The sequence below is a fragment of the Manihot esculenta genome, chromosome 17, assembly GCF_001659605.2.
Source record: "Manihot esculenta cultivar AM560-2 chromosome 17, M.esculenta_v8, whole genome shotgun sequence".
NCBI classification, from domain to species: Eukaryota; Viridiplantae; Streptophyta; class Magnoliopsida; order Malpighiales; family Euphorbiaceae; genus Manihot; species Manihot esculenta.
In genome coordinates, this window is record NC_035177.2 from 2,507,427 (window position 1) to 2,522,063 (window position 14,637).

A 14,637-nucleotide genomic window follows, 5' to 3' on the forward strand; every position below is an offset into this window, starting at 1 on the left:
TCCTCCATTCGGTCTAATCGACCCTCAAAAAGACCGCAGTTTAGTTTTCTTTGTCAAACAGCGCGAGTATGGCTTAACTTTTCCCTTTTCACCTTTCTTTATTGAGGTCTTCCGGTATTTTGGAATAACTCCTCGGATGCTTGCTCCCAATTCAATTCTTTTTATGTGCTCCTTTGAGTCTGTCAATCTGAGCTGGGGTATCATGCCCATAGCTCGTTTGTTTGCCACCTTTTTCCTGCTGGTCCGGGCGGTTCAGGGTTTTTACTATTTTGCCTCCCGAGGAGGGCTGTCCATTTTCTCGGATCATAAAGACTCAATCAAAGGCTGGGCAGAGCTGAAAGGGGGCTCCAGATTGTCTTGGCAGGTGGATCTCTCTTGGAGGGATGTCCCTCTAGGTTGCAATGATCTCCCTCAGCTGAGCCTCTCTGAATAGATCGGCTTTCTTCGGCTGACTTCTGCTAAGCAAAAGTATGATGTCGAGAAATGCATGTCCGTGTCCAGTCTTCAAGACTGCAAGGACGCAGGTATTTTATTTTACTCTGTTTTACCGTCTTGTTTTTCCCTTTTTAATTTTTGTCGAATACTTTTCTAACTTGTTTCAATTTTTGTTTTTCACAGCTTTCAAGATTCCCATGGACAAAATCAAGCCCCCGAAGAAATTTGTTTTATCTCGGGAGAGCATGAGAGCTGCTCTAGATGCCTTCCGAGCTGGGTAGTCAGTGGCTGAAGCGACTCGGAAGGTCGCCCAAGTCATCTCCCCCAGATCGGTGGGCCAACCCATTCCTCCTGCCCCGGTTTCCTCCCATGCTCCCAGACCGAGCTCGAAGGATTCTCATTCTAGGGCCGCCAAGTCTTCTACCCGTAGCAAGTCCAGTTCTTCTCCTCGATCTCCCAAGGTCCATAAATCCAGACAGGCCCCCACCCCATCTTCCTAGGGGCTCATAGTGATTGAGGAGTTAGCTGAGGACGTGCAGCCTGCGAGGACTGAGGCCAGCTCCTACTTTTGAGGGTGTTCCTGGGGAGAAAATCGAGGCCGCTCCAACCAAAGAGAGAGCTCCTGAGGGTGGAGGTGAGGTCGTCCTAGCAGGCGAGGGCGCCCCAGTGGTTGAAGCTGAGGTCGACCCCATTGGCAAGGGCACCTCTAAGGACGGAGCCAAGTCCAAGATTGTTTCTGTTGCTCCTCGTCCCAAAAAGGCTTCTGCCAGTGGTGCTGTTGCGCTAAAAGAGGCCACTGGTAAGCGAGCTCCTACTGCAAAGGTTCCCATTGCAGCTTCGGCTTCCAAAAAGGCTCGTGCTTCCAAGCAACCGGCTCCAACTCTGCCTCCCCTTGAGAAGGAGAAGTCTTCTGTGGAGCTGTTGTTTTCTACCCCTGATAATGAGATTCTGAACGCAGAAGACATCACCCATCAGTCTCCGGTGAGCATTGTTGCAGAGTTACTACGGGAGCGAATGTCTGGTGGGGCCACTGAGGCTTCAGACCCATGCCTGCTTGCCTTACCTGCCTTCTAGCCAGCTCTACCTGGGAGCAAGCAGCGCTCCGTTCTCGGACTTGGGAGGAGCTCGGGGACACAGTTAGGGAGATGCTCCTTATGATGAGCTGTTTTCTTTAGTTTTGGGTTGTACTTTATTCCCATTGTTTTCTATTTTAACAGTTTTTCTTTTCTTGTTAGGTGATGGGCCTCTTCATGGAGATTGATGCCCGTGACTAGTCTCTTCGAAGCTCGGTGGATCGTCAGATTGAGGAGGCCCGCCATGAGGAGAACCTTGCAGTGATAAGCGACGCCTTGGGTCATCTCGCTACAACTCAGGAGCACATGAAAACCCTCCAAGAGGAGCTGGCTTGGACCCGGGATGCTGTCAAGAGGGCTGATGAGAGGGCAGCTGTGGCAGAGGATCGCCGTGATGAAGTTTTGGAGCAGCTGTCCTCCTTGGAAAATGCCCATCGCTAGAGGGATGAGGCCGTGGCCCAGTGTGAGGAGGCCTGGCGTTAGTATGAGACAGCCAAGGCAAATCATGATGACGTCCAAGTCCGTTGTGAGACGGTGATGGCCCAAAGGGACGAGGCCCTAGCTCGGATTATTGTCCTCGAGCAGGAGCTTGGCAAGCGTACTGAGAGTCTGAAAGACCTGACCTTGGCAGCAGAGGAGTCAAAGCTTCGACAACAACAACTCTGCCAAGAAGTTAAGGCCCTAGAAAGAAGATGTTCCGCCCTGCTTGAGGACCCCAAACTTGCTGAGGACAGGGTCCGGTTAACGTGTGAGGAGTGCCTGCGAGAGTACAAAGAGTCTACTGATCTGAAAGCAGAGATCGATCAGGCCTGCCAGAAGTGCTTGCAGGAATATAAAGGCTCTTCGGAGCTGAAAATTGAAATAGAGCAGGCCTATGAAGATCGCCTTCAGCGCTACAACGACTCCCTTGAGCTAAAGGCCAAAATTGAGGAGGCCTGTGAGGCGTGACTTGTGGATTTCAAGGCTTCTGATGCGATGAAGAAAGAGATATGGAGTAAAGCCTTCCGTATGTTCACCACTGGGTTCAACCAGGGTCTAAAAGAGGCTAGGGATGCCCCCTCCACCCGATTGGCTCGCCTCCGAGCTCCTGAAGTAGATTCTGGCGGCGAGGAGGTGTGCTATGAGGAGGATGACAACCTTTTGCCTAAAGGAGCTCCTCGTACGACAACTGGACCTCAAGAGGAAGACGCTGGTTTTGGAGGAGAAGATGTTGGGCCTCAGGGAGAAGACGTTGGGCCTCCGGGAGGTGAAATTGTGCCCTTTGTGGGTATTGAGGGACAGGAGTCTATGGGCGCCGGACTCCCTAGGGATAGTTCTGTAGATGATGTAAATAGTCATAGCAATGTAATTACTGATGTTAGTCCTCTAAGGACAATCTTTCCTCCCATAATCTTAGATGACTGAATCAAATAGTGACTTGTTCCTTTTCATATTAGTGTTGCACTCTTTCCTTTTGCTTTTAGTGCTTAATTGCGTGCTGAATTTCAATGAATGAGATCTTGCCTTTGTCTGCACTTGCATTTGGGTTATTCTTTGCTTCTGTCTGTCTTGCTGGCTTTACTGGACCGTTCAATCTGTTTAAGACTTAATTCACTCTCTTCATTCTGGCTTGCAAACTTTTTCTAATTTTGTAAAGGCATTCTTGGTTTTTATTTCATAACTTTATCAACACTGCAAGCTCGAACGTATACAGAGATGTCTTATTGGTTTTAGGCACTTTATTCTTTCTAAGTATAACCTTCTAACTATCGGAGTGGGTTAGACTGCGTGCCTCATTGAGAAAGTGAGCTCGGACTTCTCGTGTCTTTTCTACTTAGCTGATTTAGTTTTTCATGTGTTGGACATGGCTCCGGGCTGGGAGTTCGTCTCTCTGACTCTATTTACCTTTATTGAGTGTTCTTCATTTGTGAGCCTCTTTTTGCAGGGCCCATCCTTTTGTGGTTTGTTTTCTCCCTTATTTTACTGGGTTCGCCCTAACTTCAAGCTTGTCCCTCTGGGAGCTGGCGAGCTCGGATTTTATCTTTTGCTTTTTTCAGATGCCTCAGATTTCATGCCGAGGTCAGATCCCTGACTTTGTCTTTATCTTTGTGTTGAGTCAAATTGAGGTTGTAGCTTTGCTCATATATTCGTACCTTCCCTTTACCCCAGTCTTTTAGGTGAGGAGAAACTCATAGCCTTTATTTCTTCATTTGGCCTTCTCTAGCTCAGTCCTTCTTTCATTTGGTTCTCCCGAGCTCAGTCTCATGCAGCTCAACTCGGGACTTAGCCTTTTCAGGCTTGCTTTATCCCTCTCCAGTCTCTTAGACTCGATCGAGATTTGGGCTCTTTGGCCTTATTGTTGCTTCATCGTCTCAGCGGTTTTGTGGTGCCGAGTCATTTTCTGAGCCCGGTCACCTACCTCACTGAGGTCTTGCGCAAGATTCAGGCTCTTTGGCCTTACTGTCGCTTCATCATGTCAGCCGATTTTGTGGTGCCGAGTCATTTTCTGAGCGTGGTCACCTACCTCACTAAGGTCTTGTGCAAGATTTAGGCTCTTTGGCCTTACTGTCACTTCATCGTCTCAGCCGATTTTGTGGTGCTGAGTAATTTTCTGAGCCCGGTCACCTACCTCACTGAGGTCTTGCGCAATATTCAGGCTCTTTGGCCTTACTGTCGCTTCATCATCTCAGCCGGTTTTGTGGTGCCGAGTCATTTTCTGATCTCGGTCACTACCTCACTGAGATCTTGCGCAAGTTTCAGGCCCTTTAGCCTTACTGTCACTTCATCGTCTCAGCCGGTTTTGTGGTGCCGAGTCATTTTCTGAGCTCGGTCACCTACCTCACCGAGATTTTGCGCAAGATTAAGGGTCTTTAGCCTTACTGTCGCTCCATCGTCTCAGCCGATTTTGTGGTGCCGAGTCATTTTCTGAGCCCGGTCACCTATCTCACGGAGGTTTTGCACGAGATTCAGGCTCTTTGGCCTTACTGTCGCTTCATTGTCTCAGCCGTTTTGTGGTGTCGAGTCATTTTCTAAGCCCGGTCACCTACCTCACTGAGGTCTTCTTTTTCTCTTTTTTAATGCCTGTTCTGTTTTCTTTAAGGAAAAATAATGCGGGTAACGACAAAATGGCATTGTTTGATTTGAATTGCATAGTCTACTTTATTCACATTGCTTCAGAATACAAGTGTTCATATTACATTATCTATATTTCAGGAAAAGTACCTCTTCAGGTGTTGAATGTTCTATGCGTGAGGCTCTACATTTCCTTGCATATCTTCAATTCGATATACACCTGCCTTGACTACTTTGATTATTCTGAAACGGTATTCCCAGGTCGGTGCCAGCTTTCCTACTGCAGCTCTATTTCCTGTGGCCTCCAGCTTTCTCAGTACCAAATCTCCTACATTTTTGCTCCTTTCCCTAACCTTTTGATTATAATAACGAGCTGCTTTCTGTTGGTATGCCGCGATTCTTATTTGCGCTTCATCTCTGATCTCTTCTAGGGCGTCCATATTGCTTCTCAACTTGTCATTGTTAGTTTCTTCGTTGTTGAACTGAACCCGGTGAGTGGGGACTTACAATTCGATAGGAACCACAACTTTAGTCCCAAATGCCAGTGCGAAGGGTGTTTCCTTCGTTGGCGTTCGAGGAGTGGTCCGGAATGCCCACAGGATGCTATTGAGCTCGTCTGCCTAGTTCCTCTTTGATCCATCCAGTCGCTTTTTCAATCCCTGGAGTATAGCCTGGTTCGTAACCTCTGTTTGGCCGTTGGTTTGAGGATGGGCCATTGAGGAGAACTTGTGCCATATGCCCATATTTCCTGTGAATTCCTTGAAGGTCTTGTAGTCGAATTGCTTGCCATTGTCTGATATAAGCACCCTCGTTATCCCAAACCTGCAGATGATATTGCCCCAGGCGAAATCTATCATTTTTCTTGCTGTGATAGTGGGAACTGCCTTAGCCTCTGGCCATTTTGAAAAATATTCCACAGTCACTATTACGAACTTCTTCTGTCCCATGGTCTTGGGAAAAGGTTCCAGGATATCTATGCCCCATTGTGAGAACGGCCACGGGCTGGATATGCTAGATTGAGGGGTGGCTGGAATGTTGATTGCATTGGCGAACCTTTGGCACACATCACATCTTCTAACAAATTCTTATGTTTCCTTCTTGACTGTGGGCCAGTAGTATCCTTGCCTGAAAATTTTATTCACCAATGTTCTTGCTCCTTCATGAGCCCCGCATATTCCCTGATGAATCTCTTTCATAACCCTAGTTGCCTCTTCTGGGCCTACGCATCGAAGCCACGGGCTAGATTTCCCCCTTCTGTACAGTGTGCCTCTTATTGTCTGATAATTGGTAGCTCGGGCTGCTATTTTCTTTGCTTCGGCTTTATCTTCTAGAAGTTTTCCTTTCTCTAAATATTCCAGATACGGGGTCATCCAACTTTGCCCTTCCTCAACCTATATTATAGCGTTCGTTTTGTCAAAGGCGGGAATGTTAATATGTTGTATGTATACCTCGTCTGGAGCTGTCCCAACTCTTCTTCAGATACTCGGCTGAGCAGGTCCGCCTCCTCATTTTCTTCTCGAGGTATTCTATGATACTTTACAATGATTCCCTGCTCGCCGAGCTTTGCTTCAATGGCTTTTACCTTTGCTAAGTATTTCTACATAGTAGGGTCCCTCGCTTGATATGCTCCCATTATTTGGTTGACCATCAGCTGGGAGTCACTGTTTATTTCGAGGTCGGTTGCCCCTATTTCCATTGCTATTAGCATTACGTTTATCAGGGCTTCGTACTCTGCTATATTATTGGAGGCACTGAACTCTAGTCATAGGGCATAACAAACTTTGAACCCTTCCGGTCCCTTCAACATTACTCCTATACCGCTACTCCCAGCGCTAGATGCTCCATCCACATATAGCTTCCAGCTGAATTCTCGCGAGGGCTGCCGTTCGCTCTTTTCTTCCATTGCTTCTGAAGGTTTCTTATTGAGCTCTACCTGCTCTTTGTTAAAGGAGCATTCTGCTATAAAGTCAGCAAGGGCTTGTGCCTTGATGGTTGTTCGAGGTTGGTATTGCAGACAATACGGGCCGATCTCAACAGACCAAGCCAGCATCCGTCTTGACGTTTCGGCCTGTGGAGGATCTTCTTTAAAGGCTGGTCCGTCATCACTACTCCTTGATGGCCTTCGAGGTACACTCTGAATTTTCTCACTACTAATAACAGGGCGTATGCTAACTTTTCTATGTTTAAATACCTGACCTCAGCATCTTTGAGCATTTTGCTAACATAAAATACTGGCTTCTGCTCTCCCCCTTTTTCTCTTACTAACACAGCACTGATGGCTTGTTCTGAGGCTGACAGATAGATCAAGAGTTCTTCCCCGGCTAGTGGGCTGCTGAATAGGTGCGGCGAACTCAGTTACTGTTTGAGCTCCTTGAAAGCTTGCTAGTAGTCCTCAGTCCACTTGAAGTTTGGGACCTTCCTCAGCTTCTTGAAGAATGGTAGGCACCTTTCTGCAGATTTTGACATATATCGGTTAAGTGCTACCACCCTTCCTGTGAGTCTCTGTACATCTCTCACGCAGGTTGGTTCAGACATTCTTAATATGGCTTCTACCTTCTCTGGATTTGGCTCAATTCCCTTTTCGCTGACCATGTATCCCAAAAATTTCCCCCTCTGATGAAGAAAGCGCACTTAGCCGGGTTTAGCCTCATTCTGTACTGCTCTAGCACCCTGAATACTTCTTTTAGATCTGCCAAGTGCTGCTAAAAGGTCTGGCTTTTTACCACCATATCATCTACATACACCTCCACGTTTCTTCCTATCTGCCCCTTGAAAATTTTATTCATCAGCCTTTGATATGTTGCTCCAGCATTTTTTAGCCCAAAGGGCATAGCCCTGTAACAACAAGTCCCATCCTCCGTTATGAACGAGGTCTTCTCCTCATCTAACCTGTCCATGGGTATTTGGTGATAACCAGACATAGCATCTAAAGACGACATATAATCAAAACCAGCCGTAGAATTGACCATTTTATTAATGTCAGGGAGGGGGTAACAATCTTTGGGACAAGCCTGATTCAGGTCGATGAAGTATATACACATCCTATACTCGCCATTGGCTTTTTTCACTAGTACAGGATTTGCTAACCATTGTAGGTATATGACCTCCCTAATGAACCCTGCTTCTTCTAACTTCTGTACCTCCTCCCTGGTGGCCTGCTGCTTTTCTTTTCCCACCACTCTCTTCTTCTGCTTGATAGGTCTAGCTTCGAGGATGACGTTTAGTTTATAGGTCATCACTTTAGGGTTTATTCCCGGCATGTCTGATGGCTTCCAGGCAAAGCTGGAGGCATGGCCTCAGATTAAAGCCATCGCTGTCATTTTCTGTTCTTCGGTCAGGCCGGAGTTAAGGCTAAAAACCTTGTCTGTCTCCTCTTCTGATAAAGGGAAGGTTTCCAGTTCCCCCATAGGTTCCGTTCTTGCTTCCTTCTTCTCATCCATGACCTCCATGATTTCCTAGTTGACTCCCTTACTTGTCGAGCCTGGTTCTGTCATCATGGCTAAGTACACTGCCCTTGCCTCCTCTTGGCGCCCCCAAACTACTCCCACCCCTGCCTCAGTTAGGAATTTAATGGTCAAGTACCTAATGCTGGTCACTGCCTCAAAGTCGTACAACATTGGCCTTCCCAGTATTGCATTATAACTCAAAGGAAGCTTCACCACCAAGAACACTGCGTGGTGAGTCCGAGACAGGGGAGGCTGTCCCAAGGTTAGAGCCACTTTTACTTTCCCTTCCATGGCTACCGGGGTTCCTCCGATTCCTTTCACAGGGGCTTGATCCCTCACTAACTGCTCCTCTGGTATCCCCATCTGTTGGAAAACCCTGTACGGCAGCAGATTTACTTTGCTTCCATTGTCAACCAGGATTTTTCAGACTCAGAAATTGTGGATGATGGCCTCAATGACAAGGGCGTCATCATGAGACATCTAAATGCTATGGGCATCTTCAGGGGAGAAAGAGATGGTGGCTGGGGAGTGTTCTACCACCTGCAGAACTTCGCTGCTGCTCCCCTTCTCGTCTCGGCCTCTCTTCTTCCCTCTCCTGCTCATCCGACCTCCGGTCCCACCGACAATCATATTAATGGTCCCACTGGAACCATCGTTCACTTGTCCTGCTCCCAGTCTCCGTGGTCTTTTCACTACAGGATTCTGTTGAGGTCTCTCTCGTTTAGGTTTTTTCACAAAGTTTCAGAGATGTCCTCTTTTTATTAGCCTTGGTAGCAGTTGTTAGTGTCGTGACCATGAGTGCGGTGATATTAACAGTATTTATCAGGATCTCTCCGATTTGCTTCCGCCCTCATGGGCTTGGGCCATTGAAGGAACTCCTTATCTTGAACGGCCATGAGCACTTCAGGTCTGGAGGCATTGATGGGTGTTATCATTTCTGGGACCCGAGGCGGGAGTGGTCTCTGCTCTCTTCTGTCCCAGGGCTATTTGTATACTTCGGGTCTTTTGTTACGCCATCTTTCAGGCCTGTCTGACCTCCTTTCTTCCGGGCCTTTGCCCTTTTCTGCTGCCTCTTTAGCGAACCTACTGGTTGTTAAGGCGTCATCTTGCCTTATATACTTCTCCGCTCTTTTCATCAACTCTGCTAAGGATGTGGGCAGTTTTCAGCATAGTGAACCAAAGAACTCAGGGGAGGTGGTCCCCTTCTGCATGGCTTCCACAGCCCGGCTTTCATCAAGTTCGAGGATCTGTAGGGCCTCTGTGTTGAAACGGGCTACGTACTCCCTCAGGGATTCATTCCTCTTATGTATGACTGTCTCCAGATAACTAGTTTTTCTGTTAGCTGATACTCCTGCTATGAATCGGCTGATAAAGATGTTGGTGAGGTAGCCAAAACTCCTGATACTCCCTGTCTCAAACTATTGAACCAAGCCCTTGCTGGACCTGTGAGTGTTGTAGGGAATACCTTGCACATTAAGGCATCCGACAGTGTCTGCAGCTCCATAAAGGTCTTATAGTTGAGGATGTGCTCCCTTGGGTTCCCTGCCCCATCATACGTTGTCATAGGTGGCATCATGAATTTCTTGGTGATAGTCTCCTGTTGGATCCACCCTGAGAAAGGCGAGGAGGTGGGCAAGAAAGTTTGCTGTTCTCTTTTGCCCCTAGCTCGGCCAGAAGCTGCTGTCTCAACTTCTGCAACTTATGATCCACGTCTTCCTCCTCTTGTCTCGGCCTCTTTTCTAGGCGGCATTCTTCTCTCCATTCCTCACTCCTTGTCCTCCTGACCATTTCTGCAGAATAACTTTCCGCCTCATCATTGTCAATAAGCTCCCTTACCCTCCTTCCATGAACTCTAGCTATTGGTTCTTCCCCTCCACCAACTCTTCCGCTTCCTACTCCGGCACCGCGACTGCTTTATTGAGGGGCTGGGTGGTTGAAGGTGGGTTGAGGCTCTACGATAGAGGTTGCCTCCACTACGGGAGACACATTCAATGGGGTATTGAGACCCCTCTTTTGCATCATTTTCCCCAGCCAGTGGGCGGTGTTTTGTAGTTGAAAAGCTATAGTTTGGAGCTCTTGGTTGGAAAGGGTGTTTTGGGGCGTGTTTCCTGCCGAACTTGGTGAGGGAACAGGCAGCATTGGTGGTTGGCTGGCGGGGGTTGTAGGGCTGGAAAAAGAGAACTGTTGCCCTTCCTAGGCAGAACTCAAGTCATTTGGGGTGTTAACAGCGTAGTTTTCATTGTGGTTTACCATTGTGGATCTCAGTGGGTTTTACAAGAAAGGAAACTCCGATGATGAAAATACCTCATTCGTTTCCCACAGACGGCGCCAATTGATGATCTGAGATCCAGAGAATAAGGTTTACAGTATGTGTGTGTAAGCTTGAGTGTGGGGAAGGTACCATTCCCTCTTTATTCTTTTCCTTTTATCCGTTAGTGATGCCTAACGGCCTCACAGCTACAGTGCCACTTGTCTTTGTCATATAGACCCATACATACGAAAGCGTCAGACCTCTGCTCCACGCCAGACAGCCACAAATAAATGGGCTTGCAAGTTAAACCGGTTAAAAAGTATTGAAAAAGAAAAAAAGAAAAATGAATTTATTTAAAAGAATTTGAAAATTTTGCTTCATTGACAGTTGGTTGAATTTATCTTATTCCTTAAGTCTATGTGGTGGCCTAGATTTTTATTTTTAAGGAAGTTTAGCTGTTAGGAAAAAAAATGTTTTGGCTAATTTAATTTTTTTTAGTATTTTTTTTTTTGAAACTCAAGCAATTTTCTTTTTTTTTTAGAGCGGGTGTATATGAAAATCCTTGTATCATAATTATGTGACTGTGCCTTTTTTTTTCTTTCCTTTTTCTTTCAATAATTTACATTAATTTATATTTATATTTAAAATTTTAAATTTTAGATAAAAAATAATTTTTGTAATTTATTATAATAATAATTAAGAGGATCAAATTAAATTTAAAAAAAATTAATAATAAATTATAATATAATCGCTAAAATTTTATTTGACTAATAAAATATAGCTCTTTAATTTAAATTTTATATTAAAAATAAATTTATTTTATATTTATCATATATAATATTAAATATATTATATTAAATAATTAATTATTATAAATAAATTCTTATTATATAAAATATCACATAAGTATTACATATTAAATTATTTCATTAAATATTTATATTCAATATTATAATTATATGCATAATTTTAAATATAAAAATTATATTTGATATTAATAATATTAAATAAAATAAAATATTATATATTTTAGTTTATCAATATTTTCATATTTTTAATTTTTGTTAATCTACCACATGTATATAAAAGTGGTAATAAAAAGTAAATAATATAATTAATAAAAAAATATATTATTAAAATAAAAATATGCATTTAAAGAAACTTTAGGTACTATATTTTATAATTTACTATTAACTTTTTTGAATTTAATTTTATTCTCCAACAATTAAAAAGATTTAATTTTATTATTTAAAATTTAAAATATAAATATAGATTAACTTAAACGTTTAAATTTTTTTATATAGTATACCTATAACAAAATATAAAGTATGAACAAACTTAAAATTTAATTTTATTTAATATTTCTTTTGATAAATATTCACTTCATGAATTATTTTATTTTTAGATAGAATAATCACAAATTTTATTTTTATTTTATTTAAAAGTATTTATTTTAATTAAATAATTATATGGGTGTTCTATTTAAAATAAAATTATTAAAAATTTATATTATCATTTAACTAAACTTATTAAGAGCTTATTGATGCGATCAGAAAATAGTTTTGTATTGTGATTGGCTAAATCTGTAAGAAATAGAAAGTGAGGCGATTGGTACCTATAACAGCCATTTCTAGGGCTGAGCACTATTCGGTTTAAACCGAAATAACCGACCGAATCGAACCGAACTAAAAATTTGGTTCGGTTTTATTTTTAATTCGGTTCGGTTCGGGTTTAATTTTTTAAAAAATCGGTGATTTCGGTTCGGTTCGGTTTTAGATTCAAAAATTTCGATCAGACCGAACCGAACCGAAATCACTAAACTACGTCGGTTTTAGCTCTTCCCCGCTCTTCCCGCTCCCCGCTCCCCGCCCCCGCCCCCGCCCCCGTCCCCTTCCCCGTCCCCGTCCCCCGTCCCCCGTCCCCCGTCCCCAGTCCCCAGTCCCCGTCCCCAGTCCCCGCTCCCCGCTCCCCGCCCCCGCCCCCCGCCCCCGTCCCCGTCCCCATCCCCGTCCCCAGTCCCAGGTCCCCAGTCCCCAGTCCCCGTCCTCGTCCCCAGTCCCCAGTCCCCGCTCCCCGTCCCCGTCCTCGTCCCCACTCCCCGTCCCCGTCCCCGTCCCCGTCCCCGTCCCCGTCCCCGTCCCCAGTCCCAGTATTGATTTTTTATTTATAAAAATTAAAATTAAAATATTTTAATTGGATTTTAGAATGAATGTGAAAAAAAAAAATTTAAAAATCGAATCGAACCGATCGAACCGACCGAACCGAACCGAACCAAATCGGTTCGGTTCGATTCGGTTATTCCTCTTATTCGGTTCGGTTCGGTTTGTGTAAAATCCTGCAATTCGGTTTTCGGTTATTTTGGTTCGGTTCGGTTTTGAACCGAACCGACCGAATGCTCACCCCTAGCCATTCCGCCATTCCGCCATTCCAACACTCAAGTCAGTAAATTAAAGAAAAGGACGAATGTAGAACTTGAGAATAGTTGTATAAGATAATTGCGTACTTTTATTTATGTAATCATTAGCTTTTATACTGTAAGAAGGTGGAGTTAACTATGACATTTTCTGAAAATCCGGTGATAATGTGGCTGGTTAGTTAATAAGGGATCTTACCGGCTAATTGATCGGTAATTCCGCGATTACAGGTATAGCGGACCTACTAGATGATATCTACTAATAGTAACTTTATGCCAAGACTCAATTTATCTAAAGGTGGGTGAGTCTTGATGATGAACCGGGTGTTATGGTATTTGGCTCTTCCTTTCTTCAGGTGGAACCGCGTACCAACTTATCAAATCCTTGCCACGTGATTCTGTTTTGTGGTCACAGCTCATGGCTTACTTTTAGCGATCATTGTGTAACATCAGAGGTCCCTCACTGGTCTTCGATTCTTCATATTCGAAGGTGATAATTGTTCTCACGATCTGGAGCATGTGGCTCATTGAGATTGGTTTTTCCCTACTCACGTCGCTTTGCCTACCTAGTCCTTTAATGATAGTTGTCTCGTTTCTCGAGCTGTATTTAAAGCTTACCATCAAAATCGTCTTATAAGAACCCCTCTTCTTCTCCAAATATCACTTTTGTTTACAACTATAATCTTTGCCTCTAGAAAAACACGGTCACTCCTTCTTTCTCGTTTATACTCCCTTGTTTTTACTGTAATTTCTTGTAACGACTCGGAAACCGGACCACTACCGGTGCTAGGATCCAGATCGACTTAAGGTCGCCGGGACTCGTAGCAAGCCTAACATACATCCTGTATACCTGTTAAATCCCATACATGATCATACATATACATAAAAACTGTAAACTTTTTTTTTTCTTTCACCAAGCTTAATCTGTGGATGCAAAAACTCATAATCATAAAACCCCACACTGGAGCCCTCATCAAATGCTCCAACGGGGTAACATATCATACATTAAGCTTGGTTTACATAAATATCATAAAACATTACATGGATCATGTACAAAAGGGATTAACCATACACACTAGGGTCAAGCACAACTCTAAACCTCAATATACATCATTACATTACATGACTGCTCAATGCTTTACATTACATTATTTTCATGTCCACATCTAACTATTACATAAAACATGACTTTACTCTTGCTGACCTCCTGGTCTATCCCGTACCTACAAACCTGGGGGTTAAGGGAATGGGGTGAGCTACTAGAGCCCAGTGAGCAGAACAGTAAAACATTATATTAAAATTCATGCTTTCATGAAATGCATCACATCACAAACAAATCACATTAAGGATGAACTTGTCACTAATAGCCCTCTACATATCCAATAGTGCCAGAACGTAGAATGGGTCCTGGTCTTTCCCTTACATAACATATCATAACATTCCAATGTGCTAGGGACGTAGAATGGGTCTTCCTGGACTTCCATACCGTGTCATCATCATATCATATCATATCATACGAGAGCTAATGGATCATCCAATGTTCATCCACATCAACATCATATTATGCAATGCAACATATTCGTGAGTTCTAATGCAAACCTAATATATCTCATGGTATTCATGATGCATGAACATGCTCAAAATTTATTTATTTACTTTGCAATATAAAGAGTCATTCTACTCACCTCAGGCTAGCTCTGAAAAGACTCTGAAGCAGCTGTAACGACCCAAAAATCGGACCGCTACCGGCGCTAGGATCCAGATCTGCATAAGACCACCGGAACCCGTAGCAAGCCTGACATACGTCCTATAAACCTGTTTAATCCCATACATGATCAACAACATACATAAAAATTTGAACTTTTCTTTTACCAAGCTCAACCTGTGCATGCCCATAAACATATACATAAACATAAACATAAACCCCACACTGGAGCTCTCAACAAATGCTCCAATGGGGCATCTCAT

The 14,637-nt window shown here is 43.9% G+C and overlaps 1 protein-coding gene across 1 annotated transcript; it reads right to left on the reverse strand.

Annotated features, from left to right (window-relative positions):
- Positions 1-9,577: 9,577 nt before the first annotated feature.
- On the reverse strand, positions 9,578-12,260 carry LOC122722296 (translation initiation factor IF-2-like). Its single transcript, XM_043952769.1, has 2 exons — positions 12,073-12,260; positions 9,578-9,914 (listed from the first exon to the last, which is right to left on the reverse strand). The coding sequence occupies exons 1-2, from the start codon at positions 12,258-12,260 to the stop codon at positions 9,578-9,580; spliced, it is 525 nt and encodes a 174-aa protein (XP_043808704.1).
- Positions 12,261-14,637: the final 2,377 nt, after the last annotated feature.

Coding starts and splice junctions, on each gene's coding strand:
- LOC122722296 (XM_043952769.1), bottom strand. CDS start 12,260: ATGGGGACGGGGACGGGGGCGGGGGGCGGGGGCGGGGAGCGGGGAGCG. Junction 9,915..12,072: donor GCTAAAACCGACGTAGTTTA/GTGATTTCGGTT, acceptor TCAATAAAGCAG/TCGCGGTGCCGGAGTAGGAA.